The 21,421-nt window shown below is 36.9% G+C and overlaps 1 protein-coding gene across 1 annotated transcript in view; it reads right to left on the bottom strand.

Moving 5' to 3' along the window:
• The window catches only part of LOC127489446 (phosphatidylinositol 3,4,5-trisphosphate 3-phosphatase TPTE2), a 140,981-nt gene that overhangs the window by 51,628 nt on the left and 67,932 nt on the right, over positions 1-21,421 (bottom strand). The window contains exons 8-9 of the mRNA XM_089303307.1: positions 18,501-18,554; positions 11,652-11,705 (exon numbers count right to left, since the gene is read on the bottom strand). Coding sequence (XP_089159433.1) covers positions 11,652-11,705; positions 18,501-18,554 — 108 coding nt within the window. The remainder of the gene's footprint in view (positions 1-11,651; positions 11,706-18,500; positions 18,555-21,421) is intronic.

The following is a 21,421-nucleotide window of genomic DNA, read 5'->3' as shown; positions in this document are numbered from 1 at the left end:
GGAAGCTCAAAGCATACACTAGAAAATATCTCTGGGAAAATGGCAGGGCAAAGTCACTGTGTATCAATAGTCACATTAAACGTGAATGGCCTGAACTGTCCAGTTAAAAGACACAGACTGGCTGACTGGCTTAAGGAACAACACCCAACTATCTGTTGCCTACAAGAAACACATCTCTCTAACAAAGATGCATGCAGACTGAAAGTGAAAGGTTGGAAAAAGATATGCCATGCCAACAAAAACCAAAAAGAAGCAGGTGTAGCCATATTAATATCAGACAAAATAAACTTTAATACAAAAACTGTTAAGAGAGACAAAGAGGGGCACTATATAATGATTAAGGGTTCAATTCAACAGGAAGATGTAACTATTATAAATGTATATGCACCTAATTACAGGGCACCAGTCTATTTAAAAGATATGTTAAGGGACTTAAAGGGAGACTTAGATTCCAATACAATAGTACTGGGGGACTTCAATACTCCACTCTCAGAAATAGATAGATCATCTGGACAGAAGATCAACAAGGAAACAGCAGATTTAATCAACACTATTGCCCAAATGAATCTAACAGATATCAACAGAACTTTCAATCCTACATCTAAAGGCTTTACATTCTTCTCAGCAGTGCATGGAACCTTCTCTAGGATTGATCACATACTAGGCCATAAAGCAAGTCTCAGCAAATTCAAAAGAATTAGAATCATACCATGCAGCTTCTCAGACCACAGTGGAATGAAGCTGGAAATTAGCAACTCAGGAAACCTCAGAAAGTATGCAAACACATGGAGACTGAACAACATGCTCCTGAATGAACACTGGATCATTCAAGAAATCAAAAGAGAAGTCAGAAATTTTCCGGAAGTAAATGGATAACAACACAACATATCAAAACTTATGGGATACGGCAAAAGCAGTATTGAGAGGCAAGTTTATAGTAATAGGGGCCTATATCAAGAAATTGGAAAGGCACCAAATAAATGAGCTTTCAGTGCATCTCAAGATCTAGAAAAACTTCAGCAAACCAGACCCAAATCTAGTAGTAGAAGAGAAATAATTAAAATCAGAGAAGAAATTAACAGGATTGAATCCAAAAAAAAAAAAACATTACAAAAAATCAGCCAAGCGAACAGCTGGTTTTTTGAAAAAATAAACAAAATTGACACCCCATTGGCCCAACTTACTAAAAAAAAAGAAGAGAAAAGACTCAAATCAATAAAATCAGAGATGAAAAAGGAAACATGACAACAGACACCACAGAAATAAAAAGAATCATCAGAAATTACTACAAGGACTTGTATGCCAGCAAGCAAGAAAATCTATCAGAAATGGATAGATTCCTGGACACATGCAATCTACCTAAATTGAACCAGGAAGACATAGAAAACCTAAATAGACCCATAACTGAAACAGAAATTGAAACAGTAATAAAGGCCCTCCCAACAAAGAAAAGCCCAGGACCAGATGGATTCACTGCGGAATTCTACCAGACATTTAAAGAAGAACTGATTCCATTTCTTCTCAAACTATTCAGAACAATCGAAAAAGAGGGAATCCTCCCAAATTCTTTCTATGAAGCCAGCATCACCTTAATCCCTAAGCCAGAGAAAGATGCAGCACTGAAAGAAAATTATAGACCAATATCCCTGATGAACATAGACGCAAAAATCCTCAATAAAATTCTCGCCAATAGAATACAACAACACATCAGGAAATTCATCCACCCAGACCAAGTGGAATTTATTCCTGGTATGCAGGGATGGTTCAACATTCGCAAATCAATCAATGTGATTCACCACATTAACAGACTGCAGAAGAAAAACCATATGATTATCTCAATAGATGCAGAGAAAGCATTCAATAAAATTCAACACCCTTTCATGATGAAAACTCTAAGCAAATTGGGTATAGAAGGCACATTCCTCACTATAATCAAAGCAATTTATGAAAAGCCCACAGCCAGCATCCTATTGAATGGGGAAAAGTTGGAAGCATTTCCACTGAGATCTGGCACCAGACAGGGATGCCCACTCTCACCACTTCTATTTAACATAGTTCTGGAAGTTTTAGCCAGAGCCATCAGACAAGAAAAAGAAATTAAAGGAATACAAATTGAGAAGGAAGAAGTCAAACTATCCCTCTTTACAGACGATATGATTCTTTACTTAGGGGATCCAAAGAACTCTACTAAGAGACTATTGGAACTCATAGAGGAGTTTGGCAAAGTGACAGGATATAAAATCAATGCACAAAAATCAACAGCCTTTGTATACACAAGCAATGCCATGGCTGAGAAAGAACTGCTAAGATCAATCCCATTCACAATAGCTACAAAAACAATCAAATACCTTGGAATAAACTTAACCAAGGATGTTAAAGATCTCTACGATGAAAATTACAAAATCTTAAAGAAAGAAATAGAAGAGGATACCAAAAAATGGAAAAATCTTCCATGCTCATGGATTGGAAGAATCAACATCATCAAAATGTCCATTCTCCCAAAAGCAATTTATAGATTCAATGCAATCCCAATCAAGATACCAAAGACATTCTTCTCAGATCTAGAAAAAATGATGCTGAAATTCATATGGAGGCACAATAGACCTCGAATAGCTAAAGCAATCTTGTACAACAAAAACAAAGCTGGAGGCATCACAATACCAGATTTCAGGACATACTACAGGGCAGTTGTAATCAAAACAGCATGGTACTGGTACAGAAACAGATGGATAGACCAATGGAACAGAATTGAAACACCAGAAATCAACCCAAACATCTACAGCCAATTTATATTTAATCAAGGACCTAAAACCAATTCCTGGAGCAAGGACAGTCTATTCAATAAATGGTGCTGGGAAAACTGGATTTCCACGTGCAGAATCATGAAGCAAGAACCCTACCTTACACCTTACACAAAAATCCACTCAATGTGGATTAAAGACCTAAATCTACGACCTGACACCATCAAGTTATTAGAGAACATTGGAGAAACTCTTCAAGATATTGGCACAGGCAAAGAATTTCTGGAAAAGACCCGGGAGGCACAGTCAAAGCCAAAATCAACTATTGGGATTGCATCAAATTGAGAAGTTTCTGTACTGCAAAAGAAACAGTCAGGAGAGTGAAGAGACAACCGACAGAATGGGAAAAAATATTTGCAAACTATGCAACAGATAAAGGGTTAATAACCAGAATCTACAAAGACATCAAGAAACTCCACAAAAACAAAACCAACAACCCAATTAAGAAATGGGCCAAAGACCTCAATAGACATTTTTCAAAAGAGGAAATCCAAATGGCTAACAGGCACATGAAAAAATGTTCAAGGTCATTAGCAATCAGGGAAATGCAAATCAAAACCACAATGAGATTCCACCTCACCCCGGTTAGAATGACTCACATATAGAAATCTACCAACAACAGATGCTGGCGAGGATGTGGGGAAAAAGGGACACTAACCCACTGTTGGTGGGAATGCAAACTGGTCAAGCCACTATGGAAGTCAGTCTGGAGATTCCTCAGAAACCTGAATAGAACCCTACCGTTCGACCCAGCCATCCCACTCCTTGGAATTTACCCAAAGCAATTTAAATTTGCAAACAAAAAGCGGTCTGCACCCTAATGTTTATAGCAGCACAATTCACAATAGCCAAGACCTGGAACCAACCTAAATGCCCATCAAAGGTAGACTGGATAAAGAAATTATGGGATATGTACTCTTTAGAATACTATACCGCAGTAAGAAACAACGAAATCCAGTCATTTGCAACAAAATGGAGGAATCTGGAACACATCATGCTGAGTGAAATAAGCCAGTCCCAAAGGGACAAATACCATATGTTCTCCCTGATCGGTGACAACTTACTGGACACCAAAAAGGAAACCTGTTGAAGTGAAATGGACACTATGAGAAACGGTGACTTGATCAGCATAGCCCTGACTGTTAATGAACAACTTAATACATTATCCCTCTTAGTAGTTTTTTTGTCTACTCTACTTAATATGACTGGTTTAATTCTGTAATTAATACACAGTTATTCTTAAGTGTTGAAATTTAACTGAAATGTGATCCCTGTTAAACATAAGAGTGGGGATAAGAGAGGGAAGAGATGTACAATTTGAGACATGCTCAGGCTGACTTGCCCCAAATGGTAGAGTTAGAAGCATACCAGGGGATTCCAATTCAATCCCATCAAGGTGGCATGTGCCAATGCCATCTCACTAGTCCAAGTGATCAATTTTCAGTTCACAATTGATCATAATGAAAGGACTAAGAGTCAAAAGGAGCACATAAACAAGTCTAGTACCTGCTAATACTAACCGATAGAATAAATAAAGGGGAGAGTGATCCAACGTGGGAAGTGAGATACTCAGCAGACTCATAGAATGGCAGATGTCCTAAACAGCACTCTGGCCTCAGAATCAGCCCTAAAGGCATTCGGATCTGGCTGAAAAGCCCATGAGAGTATTTCAGGCATGGAAAGCCAAGACACTCTGGCAAAAAAAAAAAAATACTAAACAAAAGATCTCTGTGAGTGAGATCCCAGTGGAAAGAACAGGTCTTCAAAGAAGGAGGTATCTTTCTCTGAAGGGAGGAGAGAACCTCTACTTTGACTATGACCTTGTCTAAACAAGATAAGAGTCGGAGAACTCAAGGGGCTTCCATAGCCTTGGAAACTCATGACTGGAGCATGGGGAGATTACTGAGGCCATAAACAAGAGTGTCAATTTGTAAAGTCAACAACAGGAGTCACTGTGCACTCGCTCCTCATGTAGGATCTCTGTCCTTAGCGTGCTGTACATTGAGACTTAATGCTATAACGAGTACTCAAACAGTATATTTCACTTTGTGTTTCTATGGGGGTGCAAACTGTTGAAAGCTTTACTTAATGTATGCTAAACTGATCTTCTGTTAAAAAAAAAAAAAGAAGAAGAAGAAGAAGAAGAAGAAGAAGAAATTATCAATTCCCAACTTGACTCTCACTGGGATTAAACATGACAATAGGTCTGATCTGATTTCATCATCATTTAAAAAATCATCTATTATTTTTCACTTTATGTTTCTGTGTGGGAGCAAACTGTTGAAATCTTTACTTAATGTATGCTAAACTGATCTTCTGTAGATAAAGAGAATCGAAAATGAATCTTGATGTGAATGGAATGGGAGAGGGAGTGGGAGAGGGGAGGGTTGTGGGTGGGAGGGATGTTATGTGGGGGAAGCCATTGTTATCCATAAGCTGTACTTTGGAAATTTATATTCATTAAATAAAAGTTAAAAAATAAAGTTAAAATCAGAGGGTGTGGTATTATGGCACAGTGAAGTTAAGCTGCTGCTTGTGACACCCACATGCCATATTGGAGCACGGTTGAGTCCAAGCTGCTTGACTTCTAATCCAGCTTCCTGCTAATATGCCTAGGAAAGCAATGGAAGATGGCCAAAATTTTTGGGCTCCTGCCACCTATGTAGGAGAGAAGGGTTTCCTGGTTTTTCACTTCAACCTAGCCCAGACCAGGCTTTTGTGGACATTTGGGGAGTGAACATGGATGGAAGATTTTCTTTCTCTCTCAAGCTCTTTAAAATGAATAAATCATTTTTAAAGTTACAATTATCAAGAATAAGTTTTAATATTCTATTGCAAGTAGGGTTATTACTGTTATTGGTAATATACCATATATTTCAAGATAGTTAGAAGAGAGAACTTTAAATGTTTCAACACAAAGAAATAACGCTTATGGTAATGAATGTTATTTACTCTGATGTGCTCATTATATGGAATACATGTATTGCAATATCACATTGTACTCCATGAATCCATGCTGTGGGCCTGAGTCAAAATCATAATGAGTTTCAGAATGGGTTTGGAGCATCAGTCCCATATGGTGGCAGACTTTCCTACAGGATTGGCTGTTACTAAGAATGACAAATATACAGACTGGAAGAATCATCCCACTCACAACTCTCCTCTCATCCAGTTTAAACTAAAAAGAAAACAGAAAATTCACTACATTTTTGAAAATGAGAACATTTAAATGATACAAAAGGTTTCATCAGTTGTCAAGGATACTCCCAAGAGTAGACTTATAAATTTCAACCTTGTTTTCTTTTTCATAGTCTTACTTGTGTGTGTGTGTGTGTGTGTGTGTATTAAAAGAAATACCTTTGTGTATGAACATACATAGGGTACTCGTGATAGTTTTTGAGAAAATGGAATTAAAATTAGCTGCAAATTTTGGGAATGCATTCACAGTTTGTTAATAATATTCATATTCCAAAAACTTTTTAAAGATATCTCTGTGCATGAATTTCAACATAAGCTTTTATTTGAATTCCATTTTCATGAGTTCTTAGAAGTTCTGCCCTATATTTAGTTATGCATATATATGGGTTTGGTGTATATGTATACACACAAATACATCTATAACTTTTAAAATTTATAACTCACATGGTACTGGGTGCTTCCTCATAATTTTCATATGTCAATTCTTCTGTATTTGGTCTAAAGAATTAAAAAGTAAATAGTGAGATACCATGGGGTAAGATATCTTACCTTTTTGTGTCAACTAATTACATTCATTCTAAAAACTGATGTGATATATAGATATAGATATCACTATTTTTCAATCTGGCTTTTTAAAAAATTAGAAATGAAGCTCTTTGTGGTGGAAATGAATATATTAGGCTTGTGAAAGTTGTAATATATGCAGATTTAAGTACCTATTATCTTAACACCAGCTTGTAAGAGTCTTTGGAAAGGACATTTATTACAAACTCAAACTACATTTTATAGATCCACATACCATTTACTATGTCCAGAGTCCTCATTCTTATGTCCCTCTTTATTTTCACCTCTCATGGTCGTCTTCCTTGCCTATGAAACACTTCACTTGAAAGCAATGATGACATTGTTGCTGAGTTGACAGAAGCAGCAAATACATAACTTAAAAAAATAACCATGAAGGAGAAACCAGAAGAATTCCCATGACCGCTTATAATTAAAATATTTGGAGGAAGCACCTGGCTCCTGGATTCGGATCGGTGCAGCGTGCTGGCCATAACAGCCATTTGTGGGGTGAACCAATGGAAGGAAGACCTTTCTCTGTCTCTCTGTCTCTCTCTCTCTCTCACTCTCTCACTGTCTAACTCTGCCTGTCAAAAAAAAGTTAAGTAAAGGGGAATATTTTGCTAAGAGAGTACTGAGTTTTAGTACTTGGTATAGAGCTTCCAACCAATGTATTCCATCAAGGAAGATAGCAACAGCTGACCTGTCAGCAGCATTGCAGAGAGGGAGTCTGCTCAGCTGACAAGGTTGTGTTTTCCAAAACTGATGCTTAATTGTAGATGTTATCCTAATTTGTGACATGGAACTAACTCACACATCAGTCTTTGATCAAACAAAAGTACAGATTCTATAAAAACACAATCTGGCTTTTGAATTTGTTAAATCACGTGCTTTGCCACAGGAAATGGAGGCTCTTACAAGGGTTGGATCAGAATTAAAACCCCAAACCCACCCTCTGTTAACCAAGCAGGGATGGTCTGCATTACTTTACTCAACAAGAAGGAAGCAACTGTAATGAGGAGAGATTGCCTCGCCTTACTAACAATTAGCTAGTACCATCATCTAAGGAAAATGAAGCCATGTTGCATCCATGTGTTTCCATCTGCAGAAACCTCACAGGACAGTACAAATTCCTGGCACTTTTACACTCATTGAAGCAGCAAATTCCTCCTTGCCTTTAAGGGCTATGGTTGTGGCATGACCCTTGGCTAACAGGCTGTGAAAATCCAGTTTGCTGTAGCAGAGCTTTCTAACAGACATTTTAAAAAAATCGAATAACCATGTGAAATAATTCTGGCTTAAAAATAGAACATAAATTACAGAGTGGAAGGTGAAGGACAAAAAAGCCTTTTACCTTTAATTTTCCTGGAGAATTGCATAAAGATTTTTGTATAATAGTTTTGCCCTGATTACTGAAGTGGCACGTAAAACTAGAATGAATATTTTGTTTTGAAAAGGTGCTCAAGCTCTGATATTTTTGGTTTTCATAGCTGTGAAGTATTTATCATTTGCATGACTAATAGCACAGGAAAAACCTATTCATAAGCTTTACAATCAAGTGTAGAAGAGCTTTCAACTAACTGGAGTGTTTTTTTTTTTTAAACAGGCAGAGTGGATAGTGAGAGAGAGAGAGACAGAGAGAAAGGTCTTCCTTTTTTTGCCGTTGGTTTACTCTTCAATGGCACAGGAGGCAGGTGCTTCTCCTGGTCTCCCATGTGGGTGCAGAGCCCAAGTACTTGGGCCATCCTCCACTGCCCTCCCAGGCCATAGCAGAGGGCTGGCCTGGAAGAGGGGCAACCAGGACAGAATCCAGCACCCCAACCGGGACTAGAACCCGGTGTGCTGGTGCTGCAGGTGGAGGATTAGCCTATTGAGCCATGGCACTGGCCCTTACTGGAGTTTTTAAAGCTGACAAAAGATTATCTTGAGCTGGGCCGCTGGAGATAAATTTAGCCTTCAGAACTGCTATATCACTGATCCTGAGATCTATGTACCACCCCAAATTTGCTTAGTTTCACAGTCTTGTGCAAGTAACCTTTTGTCTTATGTGTGTAGCTGAGAGAAGAGTGTATGCTGTGTGTCCATGTATTTATGGTTCCTAAGAATTTGGCACAAGTTGGAAATAATTGCCTACACTGAGAATCTATACTGCAGAATATGCTGTATCAAAGACTTTTTCTTTTAAATTAGTTGAGTGTCTTTTATACATTATTGAAATTATTGGTAGCCCACCCCCTGAAGTGCTTAATAACTGGCATTAAGGTTATAGGATGGGAAAAAAGCTGGGTAGGATTTTCATAGATAAGGAAACTGAAGAAATTAAAGCCAGGCCATGGCTATCAAGAATGTTTCCATTGTGAATATTTCCAAGCTTTGGTATAATTTTTATAATCCTCATTTATGAAGCTCCTTGTGTAAAAGACAGAAAGTTTTGACCAACTTTATTGAAAATATATTTGACTATATAAAAATTGATTTGACTCAAATGCAGGGAAATCAGATTCAAGAAGTATAGTTTACGGAAATAGGAAACATTCATTAGTGAATTGGTGGGGTTTTGAAGCTTCTAACTTCCCAGAATGTTCTGGTTTCTGAGAATTCTATAATTAATAGAAATTTATGACAACTAAGATTGCATTTTGGAAGCAACTATGAAAATTTTGCAGTTTTAATTTTGGATTGCTATGCAGATGTTATAAATAGGTTAAAAATGTGAAAGACTTGGCAAAATGTAAGCTGGAAAAGATTATCTTACATTTATGGTTTTAGTTAAAAATGTTTCTATCAGATACTAAGGTGGGCTTTTACTGGACAGATGTTAATAATAACTGATTTGGCTACCTGATCAATGTTCCCATATAGCCCTACACATTTTGTGACAAGATAACAAAATTTCCAAGACCTGGAGATGGGTCCACCTGTGCTCTTATTATTGGTATTCATTTGGTATGAACAAAACTCAGTTTGAGAGAATTTGTCTGTTGAGATGTTAATACAAAGCTTAACAATGGGAAGACTGTATTTGTTGGCATAAGAAATACTGGTGTCAACAGAGGAAAATTGGTGACCTTGGGTCATTATTCTATGCCCTGATCAGACTAGCAGCTAGATAGGTGAGTTTGAATTTCTTTCTTTTTCTTTTCTTTTTTCTTTCTTTCTTTCTTTTTTTTTTTTTTTTTTTGACAGGCAGAGTTAGTGAGAGATAAAGGTCTTCCTTCCATTGGTTCACCCCCCAAATGGCCACTACGGCAGGCGTGCTGCACCAATCTGAAGCAGGAGCTGGGTGCTTCCTCCTGGTCTCCCATGAGAGTGCAGGGCCCAAGCACTTGGGCCATCCTCCACTGCCTTCCCGGGTCACAGCAGAAAGCTGGACTGGAAGAGGAGCAACCGGGACAGAATCCGGCACCCCAACCGGGACGAGAACCCGGGGTACCGGCGCTGCAGGCAGAGGATTAGCCTAGTGAGTCGCAGCGCCGGCCTGAATTTCTAACATGCCTAAAAATATTATGGTTTGATCCAAAGACCCTCTTTTTCTTTAACTATCGTGATAAGGTTTTGTTTTGGTTTTTATTTTTATACAAGAGCAGCATTTATTTTAAGTTGTTTTATTTTAATATTACAACTTTTGTTTTTTTCAGCTGTGATGCCAATGGTAACTCTGCCTTTCATTTTGTTGAACTTACAAGAAAACCAGCTGGCATCTGATCGAAAGTATTATGTAAAATCTTTTCTTAAACTATCAGAGGGTGCTTCGATCATTTTTCTCCTTTGGTTTGTAGAGTTAGGACTGAAGTTTCACCTCTGATCACTATAGTTGCCATCACTTTTCTGTATTTAAAACTACTGATATTTGCTTTCCTATATGAGGAAATGTTACCTAAGGATGTCTGGCATTTTCTTTCAGGGTTTTCCAGTTTGAGTGTTCTCAGTGTTCCTATGAAGATAATTGTTTTGTGTGCTGATGTTGAGTTTTTGTTTGTCTTTTTTTTCCAGTGTTTTTTTTTTTTTTTCTCAGTAGTTTTGTGTTAGCACTGATTAAGCTTAATTGTCTCCATAGCCAATGAAATGTTAAAGACTATGGGGGGAGTCTTTTTTTTTTTAACATGTCATTGTGCATCTGTTAAATCTTGATCAGGGTTTCAAGAATGACTGCAGTGGGTTTTGGAAACAAACTTAACATTATTGATTTGGGGTTTCCCAGAGATATAGTTCACAGTTAATTGTTGAACTCTAATACAACTGACCATTTAAAATTTAACAATGGCTTATTTTTTTAAACAGTGTCAGCTGTTAAATCTTGACATTTCAATTGAAACATGAATTGTAGTTATAACTCAATACAAATTCAACAGTTGTATTTGGAGTTAAACTATTTTAATAAATAAATTCATTTAATGAAACTGAAAAGAAAAGATTTACTTGAAAAACAGAGGGACAAAGAGTGGGAGAGAGAGAGCAAGAGCAAGAGCAAGAGAAGGACAGAGAGAAATATAGCTATCCTTTACTGGCTTCAACAAGGGCTGCACCAGGGCAATGTCAGGAGGCAGAAACTCCATCTCAATTCCCCATGTGGGTGACAGGGTCTAATGTTGAGTCATCATCCACATCCTTTCAAGATGCATTAACAGGAAGTTAGATTGGACAGGCAACAACCAAGACTGGGACCAGCACTGCAATCTGTGATGCCACAGCTGCAAGTAGTATCAACCTTCCATGTGTGCCACTCTATACACCTTTTGATGATTACTCATGGATAAACCTGTACACATACACACACAACATATATACACACAGATGTATGTAATCTGATATAAATGCAACCCTAAAAGACAAAGGATTAAAGTAATATTTAGTTCTCTCTGGATATACTACTCTTTTAATAGTCCTGATATAGTCATTATTGTCACATGAAGCCTCATTTTTAATTTTCAATAGTACCTACCACATTCAAATCAGTGATATGCACATGTGTATTTGTATATCAATCAGTTCACAGGTAGTACCTTAATTTTAAGGATAGTGTACACTTACCTGTGTATTTTGGGGGATTCATGTATACATATACACATATTGAATTTGTTTTTCACTCACTTGTCATTGATGGATTCCACAAAAGTAATGGATGTTGATTCCTTTGGCTGTGAGCTAAGGGAATATAAAGATACAAAGTCAGAAATCACACAAGATTTTATCTTAACATTTTTGCTCAAATAACTACAGTTATTCTGGACATGAACTGGTTGATCTCCAGATGGTCATGTTGTATCACTGTTTGAACTTGGTGTGTATTTTTATTAGAAATGAAAAATTATGGGCGTCAGTGTAGAGCTATAGGTTAAACTGCCACCTAGGATGCTGCCATCCGATCTGAGCACTTGATCTCCACCTAGCTGCTACACTTCTGATCAAGCCCCCTGCCAATGTGCCTGGGAAATCAGCAGAAGATGGCACAAGTTCTTGCAGCCATTCACCCACATCGGAGACCTGGAAGGAGTCTCTGGCTTCCTGGTTTTTGCCCAGTCTCACACCAGCTATTGGGGCCATCTAGTGAGGGAACCTGCAGAGGACAGATCTCTGTTTTGGCCCCCTCTATATATATATATATAGACAGATCTCTATATTTGGCCTCAAATATAGAAATAAGATAATAAAAAAAAACAGAAATAAAACATCAATTCCACTAAGAGGTAGCTACATGCTGTGAAAATCGCAAGGCTTCTGGATTATGTGAAGCTCTTGATTATTACCTAAATTCCAAGGAATGACTCCAACTTAAAACTTTTCTTATGCATTAGTTTTTTATTTGAAAGACAGAATCCCAGAGATGGAGACATTGAGACATCTTCCAGCTACTCGGTTACTCACCAGATGCTTGCAATGGCAGGCCTTAGGCTAGAACAAAGCCTGAAGCCAGGAACTTCATCTGGGTCTCCTATGTGGGTGGCAGGGACTGAATTACTTGCCAGAAGCATTGAGAGGGAGCAGGATCAGAACTGGTACAGCCAGGACTCAAACCATAAGTCTGATATGGGATGCCAGTGTCGCAACTGGTGACTTGACCCAATACATCACAGCACCAGCCCCAACAGCTTTTTGTTTCTCAGCATTTACTTTGAATTCAATTTACTTTTGGTATACATCATTCCATACCACCTATGTTCCCAATTCTCAAGTCTCTCCATCGCCTTCCTACTTTCATACAGGATTCACTTTTCTTCTCCAAACATACAGTCAAGTAATGCAGGCCTAAGCCTGTGGCACCCTCCAATATATATATTTATATATTAAAATAGATTATATATTATATATAATAATATAATTATATTATATAATAACATAATTATATTTTTATATATAAGTTATATATATATATAAATTCAGTTATTTACAGATCCTATACTGAAATGATTTAAATTATGTCAAATATAGTCTATGTTGCTAAGGATACTCCTCATGGTAAGTATTATATATCTTGACTTTTGTTTCTTTTCACGGCTTCTGTGTATATAATGTGTGTGTGTGTGTTTGTGTGTGTGTGCTTCCATGTTCTGAACATAGTTTTAGTATACACATGTATATCTGTGTACACATGTATATCTGGAACAAAATACCATTCTTGTATCAGATCCCAAAGAAAAGAGATTGTTGAAGTGCCTGAGAAAGAATTCAAAAGAATTACGGATGGTCAAAGAGATACAACTGAACACAGACAAATAGTTAAAAAAAAATTAGAAAACAATGCACAAAATCAATGAGATAGTCAGGAAGGACGTAGACATCCTGAAGAAGAACCAAACAAATCTTGGGGATGAACTCACCAGATCAAATAAAAAATACAGTTGAAAGCCTCAACAACAGACTTGATCAAACAGAAAAAAGAATATCTGAATTTGAATACAGATCATTTGGAATATCATCTCAGTCATCAAACAAAACAAACAAAAAAGTAAAAAGACAGAATGAAGACAGTCTATGAGACCGTTGGGAAACTACCAAACAAATAAATATCCAAGTTATGGGAATCCCTGAGAGAGAACAGAGGATTAATGGACTAGAAAACCTACTCATTGAAATAATGGCTGAAAACATCCCAGGTTCCTTCCATATCTAGAGAAAGATATGGACATGCTAGGATAGAAGGCCCACAGAACCTCAAATAGACATGACTAGAAAAGAACTTCACCATGACATATTCTGTCAAACTCTCTAAAGTACAACACAAAGAATATTAAAATCTGCCAGAGAAAATTATCAAGTGACCTTCACTCGAAACATCATTAGAAGAGTAACCGTGGTTTCAACAGAAACAATACAGGCCAGGAGAAAACAGAAAGATATAGTCAAGTTCTGAAAAAAAAAAGTCTATCAGAATACTTTGACCAGCTTAGCTATATTTCATGAATGAAGAGATAGATATTCTGAGACAAACAAACATTGAAGAAAGCTGTCTATATCTGAACAGCTTTATAAACAATGCTTAAAGGAGTTCTATAGATAGAAACAAAGAAGAGAAATATACTTTTGCATGGAAATTGCACTTTGTGTATTTGTAATGAATATCTTTGGCCTATGGGAAAAATGACTCAAAATTCATGTTCAGTTTTTCTACAAAGAGACAGACTCCTATCCATTAGCATACTGAACATTTCCTTTGAGCTTTGTCTAGGGGTTACTCAATGTGAATACCAGAAGGAAGAAATATTCCTCTTATGACATACTCCTCTTTAATCCAAATATATACAAAAACCTAGAAAAAGTAGCTACATATGCTACTGTGAGAACACATTAAAGGAGTGTAAAAGACTGTCTCTTGCCATGCTTCCTGCCTACAACTACCAAGTCTTTGCTTGCAAAATGGGTTCTCTTCTCCCTAGGATCACTGTGCATCACACTCACAGGTATTTTGATATTTGCCTAGGTTCTAAATGGTGATAGGCTCTGGTTTCTAGTCTCTAAAGTTCACAAACATACCATGAGTACATATTTTCATTACTTATCAATAGTCCCCTTGAATGTAAATGGCTTCAACTCTCCTGTTAAAAGACAGACTAGCTGAATGGATTAAAATCAAAACCCATCTATTTGCTGCCTATCATAAACATATCTCACCAACTAAGATGCACGCAGACTGAAAGTGAAAGGAGAGAAAAAGATATTCCATGCAATTTTTGATGATTCATGCACACACCCATTCATATACACACACACCACATATACACACACAAATAAATATATGTAATCTGACATAAATGCAACCCTAAAAGACTAGTGTTTAAAGTAATAGTTATTTCACTCTGGATATACTGCTGTTTTAAGAGTCCTGAGCTAATTATTATTGTAACATTAATCCTCATTTTAAATCAAATATACCTACCATGATGTGCACACATGTATTTAAATATTATTCAGTTGACAGGTAGTAACATACCTGTGTCTTTTGGGGGATTCATGTATACAAATACACACTGAGTTTGTATTTCACTCACTTGTCACTGATGGATTCCACATATATACTAGATGTTGATTCTCCTGAGTGTGACCTAAGGGAATATAACGGTATATAATCAGAAGTCACACGAGGTTTTATCTTATTATTTTAGCTCAAATGACTACAGTTACTCTTGACGTGAACACAATAGACCAAATGGGACCTAACAATATCTACAGAAGTTTTCATCCTAAAGTAGCAGAATACACATTCTTCTCAGCAGCGCATGGAACTTTCTCCAGGATTAACTACATACTAGGCCATAAAGCAACTCTCAGCAAATTAAAAAAAAATCAAAATCATACCATGCATCTTCTAAGACCACAATGGAATGAAGCTGGAAATCAGCAACTTGAGAATCTCTAGAGCATATGCAAACACATGGAGTTTGAATAGCACGTTCCTGAATGAACAGTGGTTCATAGAAGAAATCAAAAGAGAAATCAAAACTATTCTGGAAATGAAGATGACAACACTTAGCAAAACTTATGGGATACAGCAAAAGCAGTGTTAAGAGCAAAGTTTATAGCAATAGGTGCCTACATCAAGGAATTGGAAAGGCACCAAATAAATGACCTATCATTGCAACTCAAGGATCTAGAAAAATGACAGCAAAGCAAACCCAAAGCTAGTAGGAGAAAAGAAATAATTCAAATTAGAGAGAAATCAACAAAATTGAATTCAAAAAACAATACAAAAGATCAGCAAAATGAAGACTGGTTTTTTTGAAAAAACAAACAGAATTGAAACATCATCAGACATTACCACAAAGAGTTGTATACCAGCAAACAGGGAAATCAATCAGAAATGGATTGATTCCTGGACACATACAACCTCCCTAAATTGAGCCATGAAGACACAGAAAACCTAAACAGACCCATAACCAAGACAGAAATTGAATCAGTAATAAATGCCCTCCCAAAAAAGAAAAGCCCAGGACTAGATGGATTCACTGCTGAATTCTACCAGTCATTTAAAGAAGAACTAACTAAATCTCTTCTCAAGTTATTCAAAACAATTGAAAGAGAGGGAATCCTCCCAAATTCTATGAAGCCAGCATCACCTTAATTTCTAAACCTGAAAAGGATTAATAGAGAAAGAGAATACAGACCAATTTTCCTGATGATCATAGTCGCAAAAAGCCTCAACAAAATTCTAGCCAATAGAATCCAACAACACACCAGAAAGATCACCCACCCAGACCAAGTGGGATTTTTCCCTGGTATGCAGGGATGGTTCAACATTTGCAAATCTATATGTGATGCACTACATTAACAAACTGCTGAAGAAAAACCATATGGTTATCTCAATAGATGCAGAGAAAGCATTTGATAAAATACAAGTCTTTGATAGTTAAAACCCTCAGCAAACTGGACATAGAAGGAACATTCCTCAACAAAATCATGGCAATTTATGACAAACCCACAGCCAGCATCATACTGAATGCGGAAATGTTGGAAGCATTCCCACTGAGATCTGGTACCAGATGGGGATGCCCACTCTCAGCATTGCTATTTGATATAGTACTGGAAGTTTTAGCCAGAGCCATTAGGCAAGAAAAAAAATCAAAGGGGTATAAATTGGGAAGGAAGAAGTCAAACTATCCCTCTTTGCAGATGATATGATTCTTTATTTAAGGGATCCAAAGAACTCCACCAAGAGACTATTGGAACTCACTGAAGAGTTTGGTAAAGCACCAGGATATAAAATCAGTACACAAAAATCAGGAGCCTTTGTACACACAGGCAATGCCACAGCTGAGAAAGAACTTCTAAGATCAATCACATCACCACAGCTACAAAATCAAATACCTTGGAATAAACTTAACCAAGGATATCCGAGGTATCTATAATTAGAATTACAAAACTTTAAAGAAATAGAAAAAGGTACAAAAAATGGAAAAATCTTCCATGTTCATAGATTGGTAGAATTAATGTCATCAAAATGTCCATTCTTCCAAAAGCAATTTACTGATTCAATGCAATACTAATCAAAATACCACAGACATTCTTCCCAGATGCAGAAAAAAAAATGAATCTGAAATTCATATGGAGGCACAGGACATCTAAATAGCTAAAGCAATCTTATACAACAAAAACAGAGCTGGAGGCATCACAATATCTGGTTTTAAGACATAATACAGGGCAGTTATAATCAAAACAGCCTGGCACCGGTACAGAAACAGATGGATAGACCAATGGAACAATTAGAAACACCAGAAACAATCCAAAGATCTACAACCAACAGATTTCTCATCAGAGACCCTAAAAGCTAAGAGAGAATAGTGAGATATAGTCCAAGAATAAAAGAAAAAATTGTCTTCAGAATAGTGAACCCTGCAAAGCTCTCATTTATGAATGAAGGTGTAATAAAGACCTTCCATAAAAAACAAATTGAAAGAATTTGTCACCACCAACCCAGCCTTACAAGAGATGCTTAAGGATGTGCTGCACACAGAAACACAGAAACATAGTTATCACTATGAAAGAAGGTAAAGGCAGAAAACCTCTCAGTAAAAGTACAAAGGAAATACAAAATAAAAAATAGGAATGTTTATGGAAAGATGGTAGGGCAAAGTTGTTATTTATCAGTAGTCTCCTTGAATATAAATGGCCTATCTATCCAGGTAAATGACAGAGACTGGTTCAATGGATTAAAAAAGAAAACCCATCTGGGGCCAGTGCCATGGCTCACTTGGTTAATCCTCCACCTGTGGTGCTGGCATCCCATTTGGGTGCCAGTTCTAGTCCTGGTTGCTGCTCTTCCAGTCCAGCTCTCTGCTATGGCCTGGGAGGGCATTGGAGGATGGCCCAAGTGTTTAGGCCCCTGCACCCACATGGGAGACTGGGAAGAAGCCCCTGGCTCCTGGCTTCAGATTGGCACAGTGTCATAACGGCCATTTGTGGAGTGAACCAATGGAAGGAAGACATCTCTCTCTCTCTCTCTCTCTCTCTCTCTCTCTCACTGTCTATAACTCTACCTGTCAAATAAAAAAAAAAGAAAACCCATCTATTTGCTGCCTACAAGAAACACATCTCACCAACAAGATACACGCAGGCTGAAAATGAAAGGAGGGAAAAGATATTCCATGTGCTTTTTGATGATTATTCATGTAGACACCCATACATATGCAAACACACCACATATACACACACAGATAAATGTATATAATCTGACATAAATGCAAACCTGAAAGACAAGGGGAAATAGTTATTTCCTTAATAACAATTATATACTTATTTAAGAGTTCTGAGACAGTCATTGTCACATGAGGCCTCATTTTTAGTTTTCAAAAATATCTACCATGTCCAAATTAATGATATTCACATGTGTATTTTTATATCAATCAGTTCACAGGTAGTACCTTAATTTTAAGTATTGTGTATTATTACCTGTGTCTTTTGGGGGATTCATGTATACATATACACATATTGAATTTGTTTTTCACTCACTTGTCATTGATGGATTCCACATAAGTAATGGATGTCGATTCTTTTGGCTGTGAGCTAAGGGAATATAAAGATACAAAGTCAGAAATCACACAATATTTTATGTTATTATTTTTGCTCACATGACTACATTTATTATGGACATGAACTGGTCGATCTCCAGATGGCCATATTATATCACTGCACATGGTTTGTATTTTTATTAGAAATGAAGCTTTATGAGGGCCAATGCAGTGGCATTGATTAAGCTGCCATCTAGGATCCTGGCATCAGATCTGGGCACTCAATCTCTCCTTGGCTGGTCCACTTCCAATCAAGCTCCTTGCACAATGTGCCTGGGATATCAGAGGAAGTTGGTCTAAGTCTTGGGTCCATGTACCCACATGAGAGACCTGAAAGGAGGTTCTGGCTTCCTGGCTTTAGGGACCATCTAGGGAATGAATCTGCAGATGACAGATATCTCTGTCTTGTCCCCTTCATCAGTACTTCTACCTTTCAAATAAATAAAATTTTTTTAAAAATCAGAAATGAAACATTACATCCCACTAAGGGATAGCTATGTCCTGTGAAAATAGCAAGGCTTCTAAATTCCTAGGAGTGACTGTAGTCTTAAAACTTTTCTTAAAGATTAGTTTGTTCATTTGAAAGACAGAATCCTAGAGAGGGAGACATAGAGAGATCTTCCATCTACTAGTTTACTCCTCAAATGCCTGCAATGACTGGGCCTAGACTAAGCCAAAGCCAGAAGCCAGCTACTTCATCTGGGTCTCCCATGTAGGTGTCAGGGACTCAATTTCTTGGGCCATCTTCTGCTTGCTTCTTGGAAGCACTGGGAGGGAGCAGGATCATTAGCGGTGCAGCCAGTACTCAAACTGTAAGTCTAATATAGGATGCCAGAGTCAAGTGGTGGCTTAACCCACTGCACAAAAACATCACCCCCAACAGCATTTTGTTTCCTCAGCATTTCCTTTGAATTCAATTTACGTTAGGTACACATCACTCCAAACCACCTATATAACAATTCTCAAGTCTCTCAATCGCCTTCCTACTTTCATACAGATTTCACTTTCCTTCTCTGAACATACAGCCAAGTAACTGCAGGCCTGAGCCTGCAGCACTCTCCAAAATAACACTGGGTTGGGGCCACCAAACTCATATAGTGACGGAGCACTGGAGTATGAGAGACACATCCAGGTTCCATTAGTTCTGATCATTTCTGCTAAGGAAGTCACTGTTTCCTGTCCATTATTTTCTTTTTTGCTTCCCATAGATTTCTTTCATTCTGTGGCTCAATGCAGTAGAGACAATAAATGGAAAGCTTTAGTTTTATATATATATATATATATATATATATATATATATATATATTTACAGATCTGTAAGTTATTTACAGATCTTATTGTGAGAAGATTTAGATTATGTCTAATAGAGTCTAAGTTGCTAAGGATACTTCTCCCAGTAAATATTATATATCTTGACCTCTATTTCTTTTCATGGCTTCTGTGTATATTGTGTCTGTGTGTGTACATGTATGCTTTGGACAGATGTTTGAATATCAACATGTATATATATTAACATGTGTATAAATATAGCTATGTACACAAATTTATTTCAAAAATTTCATATAAAGTGTACATTACATTTTAATTATATTTTCACATTAATTATTTGAAATGCTCAAAGACACATTTATGTCTGTGTGCACATGTATGTCTGGAACAAAATACCATTCTTGTATTAGGTTCCAAAGAAGAGAGATTGATGAAATTCCTGGAAAAGTATTCAAAAGAATGATTATATGGTGGTCAAAGAGATACAACTGAACACAGATAAATAGCTAAACAAAATCAGAAAACAATGCACAAAATCAATGAGATATTCAGGAAGGAGATAGACATCCTAAAGAAGAACCAAACAAATCTTGGGGATGAACTCACCAGATCAAATAAAAAATACAGTTGATGTTGAAATCTTTACTTAGTACATACTAAATTGATCTTCTGTATATAAAGATAATTGAAAATGAATCTTGATGAAGAATGGGATGGGAGAGGGAGTGGGATATGGGATGATTGTGGGTAGGAGGGTGATTACGGGGGGGAAAAACCACTATAATCCAAAAGTTGTACTTTGGAAATTTATATTTATCTAATAAAAATTGAAAAATACAGTTGAAAGCCTCAACAACAGACTTGATCAAACAGAAAAAAGAATATCTGAATTTGAATACAGATCATTTGGAATATCATCTCAGTCATCAAACAAAACAAACAAAAAAGTAAAAAGACAGAATGAAGACAGTCTATGAGACTGTTGGGAAACTACCAAACAAATAAATATCCAAGTTATGGGAATCCCTGAGAGAGAACAGAGGATTAATGGACTAGAAAACCGACTCATTGAAATAATGGCTGAAAACATCCCAGGTTCCTTCCATACCTAGAGAAAGATATGGACATGCTAGGATAGAAGGCCCACAGAACCTCAAATAGACATGACTAGAAAAGAACTTCACCATGACATATTCTGTCAAACTCTCTAAAGTACAACACAAAGAATATTAAAATCTGCCAGAGAAAATTATCAAGTGACCTTCACTCGAAACATCATTAGAAGAGTAACCGTGGTTTCAACAGAAACAATACAGGACAGGAGAAAACAGAAAGATATAGTCAAGTTCTGAAAAAAAAAGTCTATCAGAATACTTTGACCAGCTTAGCTATATTTCATGAATGAAGAGATATATTCTGAGACAAACATTGAAGAAAGCTGTCTATATCTGAACAGCTTTATAAACAATGCTTAAAGGAGTTCTATAGATAGAAACAAAGAAGAGAAATATACTTTTGCATGGAAATTGCAAAAGTATATTTAAAAATTATTTATTATTTAAAATATTAAATTAAATATTAATTAAAATATTT

This window comes from Oryctolagus cuniculus, chromosome 9, assembly GCF_051225735.1.
Source record: "Oryctolagus cuniculus isolate XC-2025 breed Fujian yellow rabbit chromosome 9, ASM5122573v1, whole genome shotgun sequence".
Classification (NCBI taxonomy): domain Eukaryota; kingdom Metazoa; phylum Chordata; class Mammalia; order Lagomorpha; family Leporidae; genus Oryctolagus; species Oryctolagus cuniculus.
Note: the sequence above shows the minus strand (reverse complement) of the source record. Positions and strands in the feature narration are given on the sequence as shown.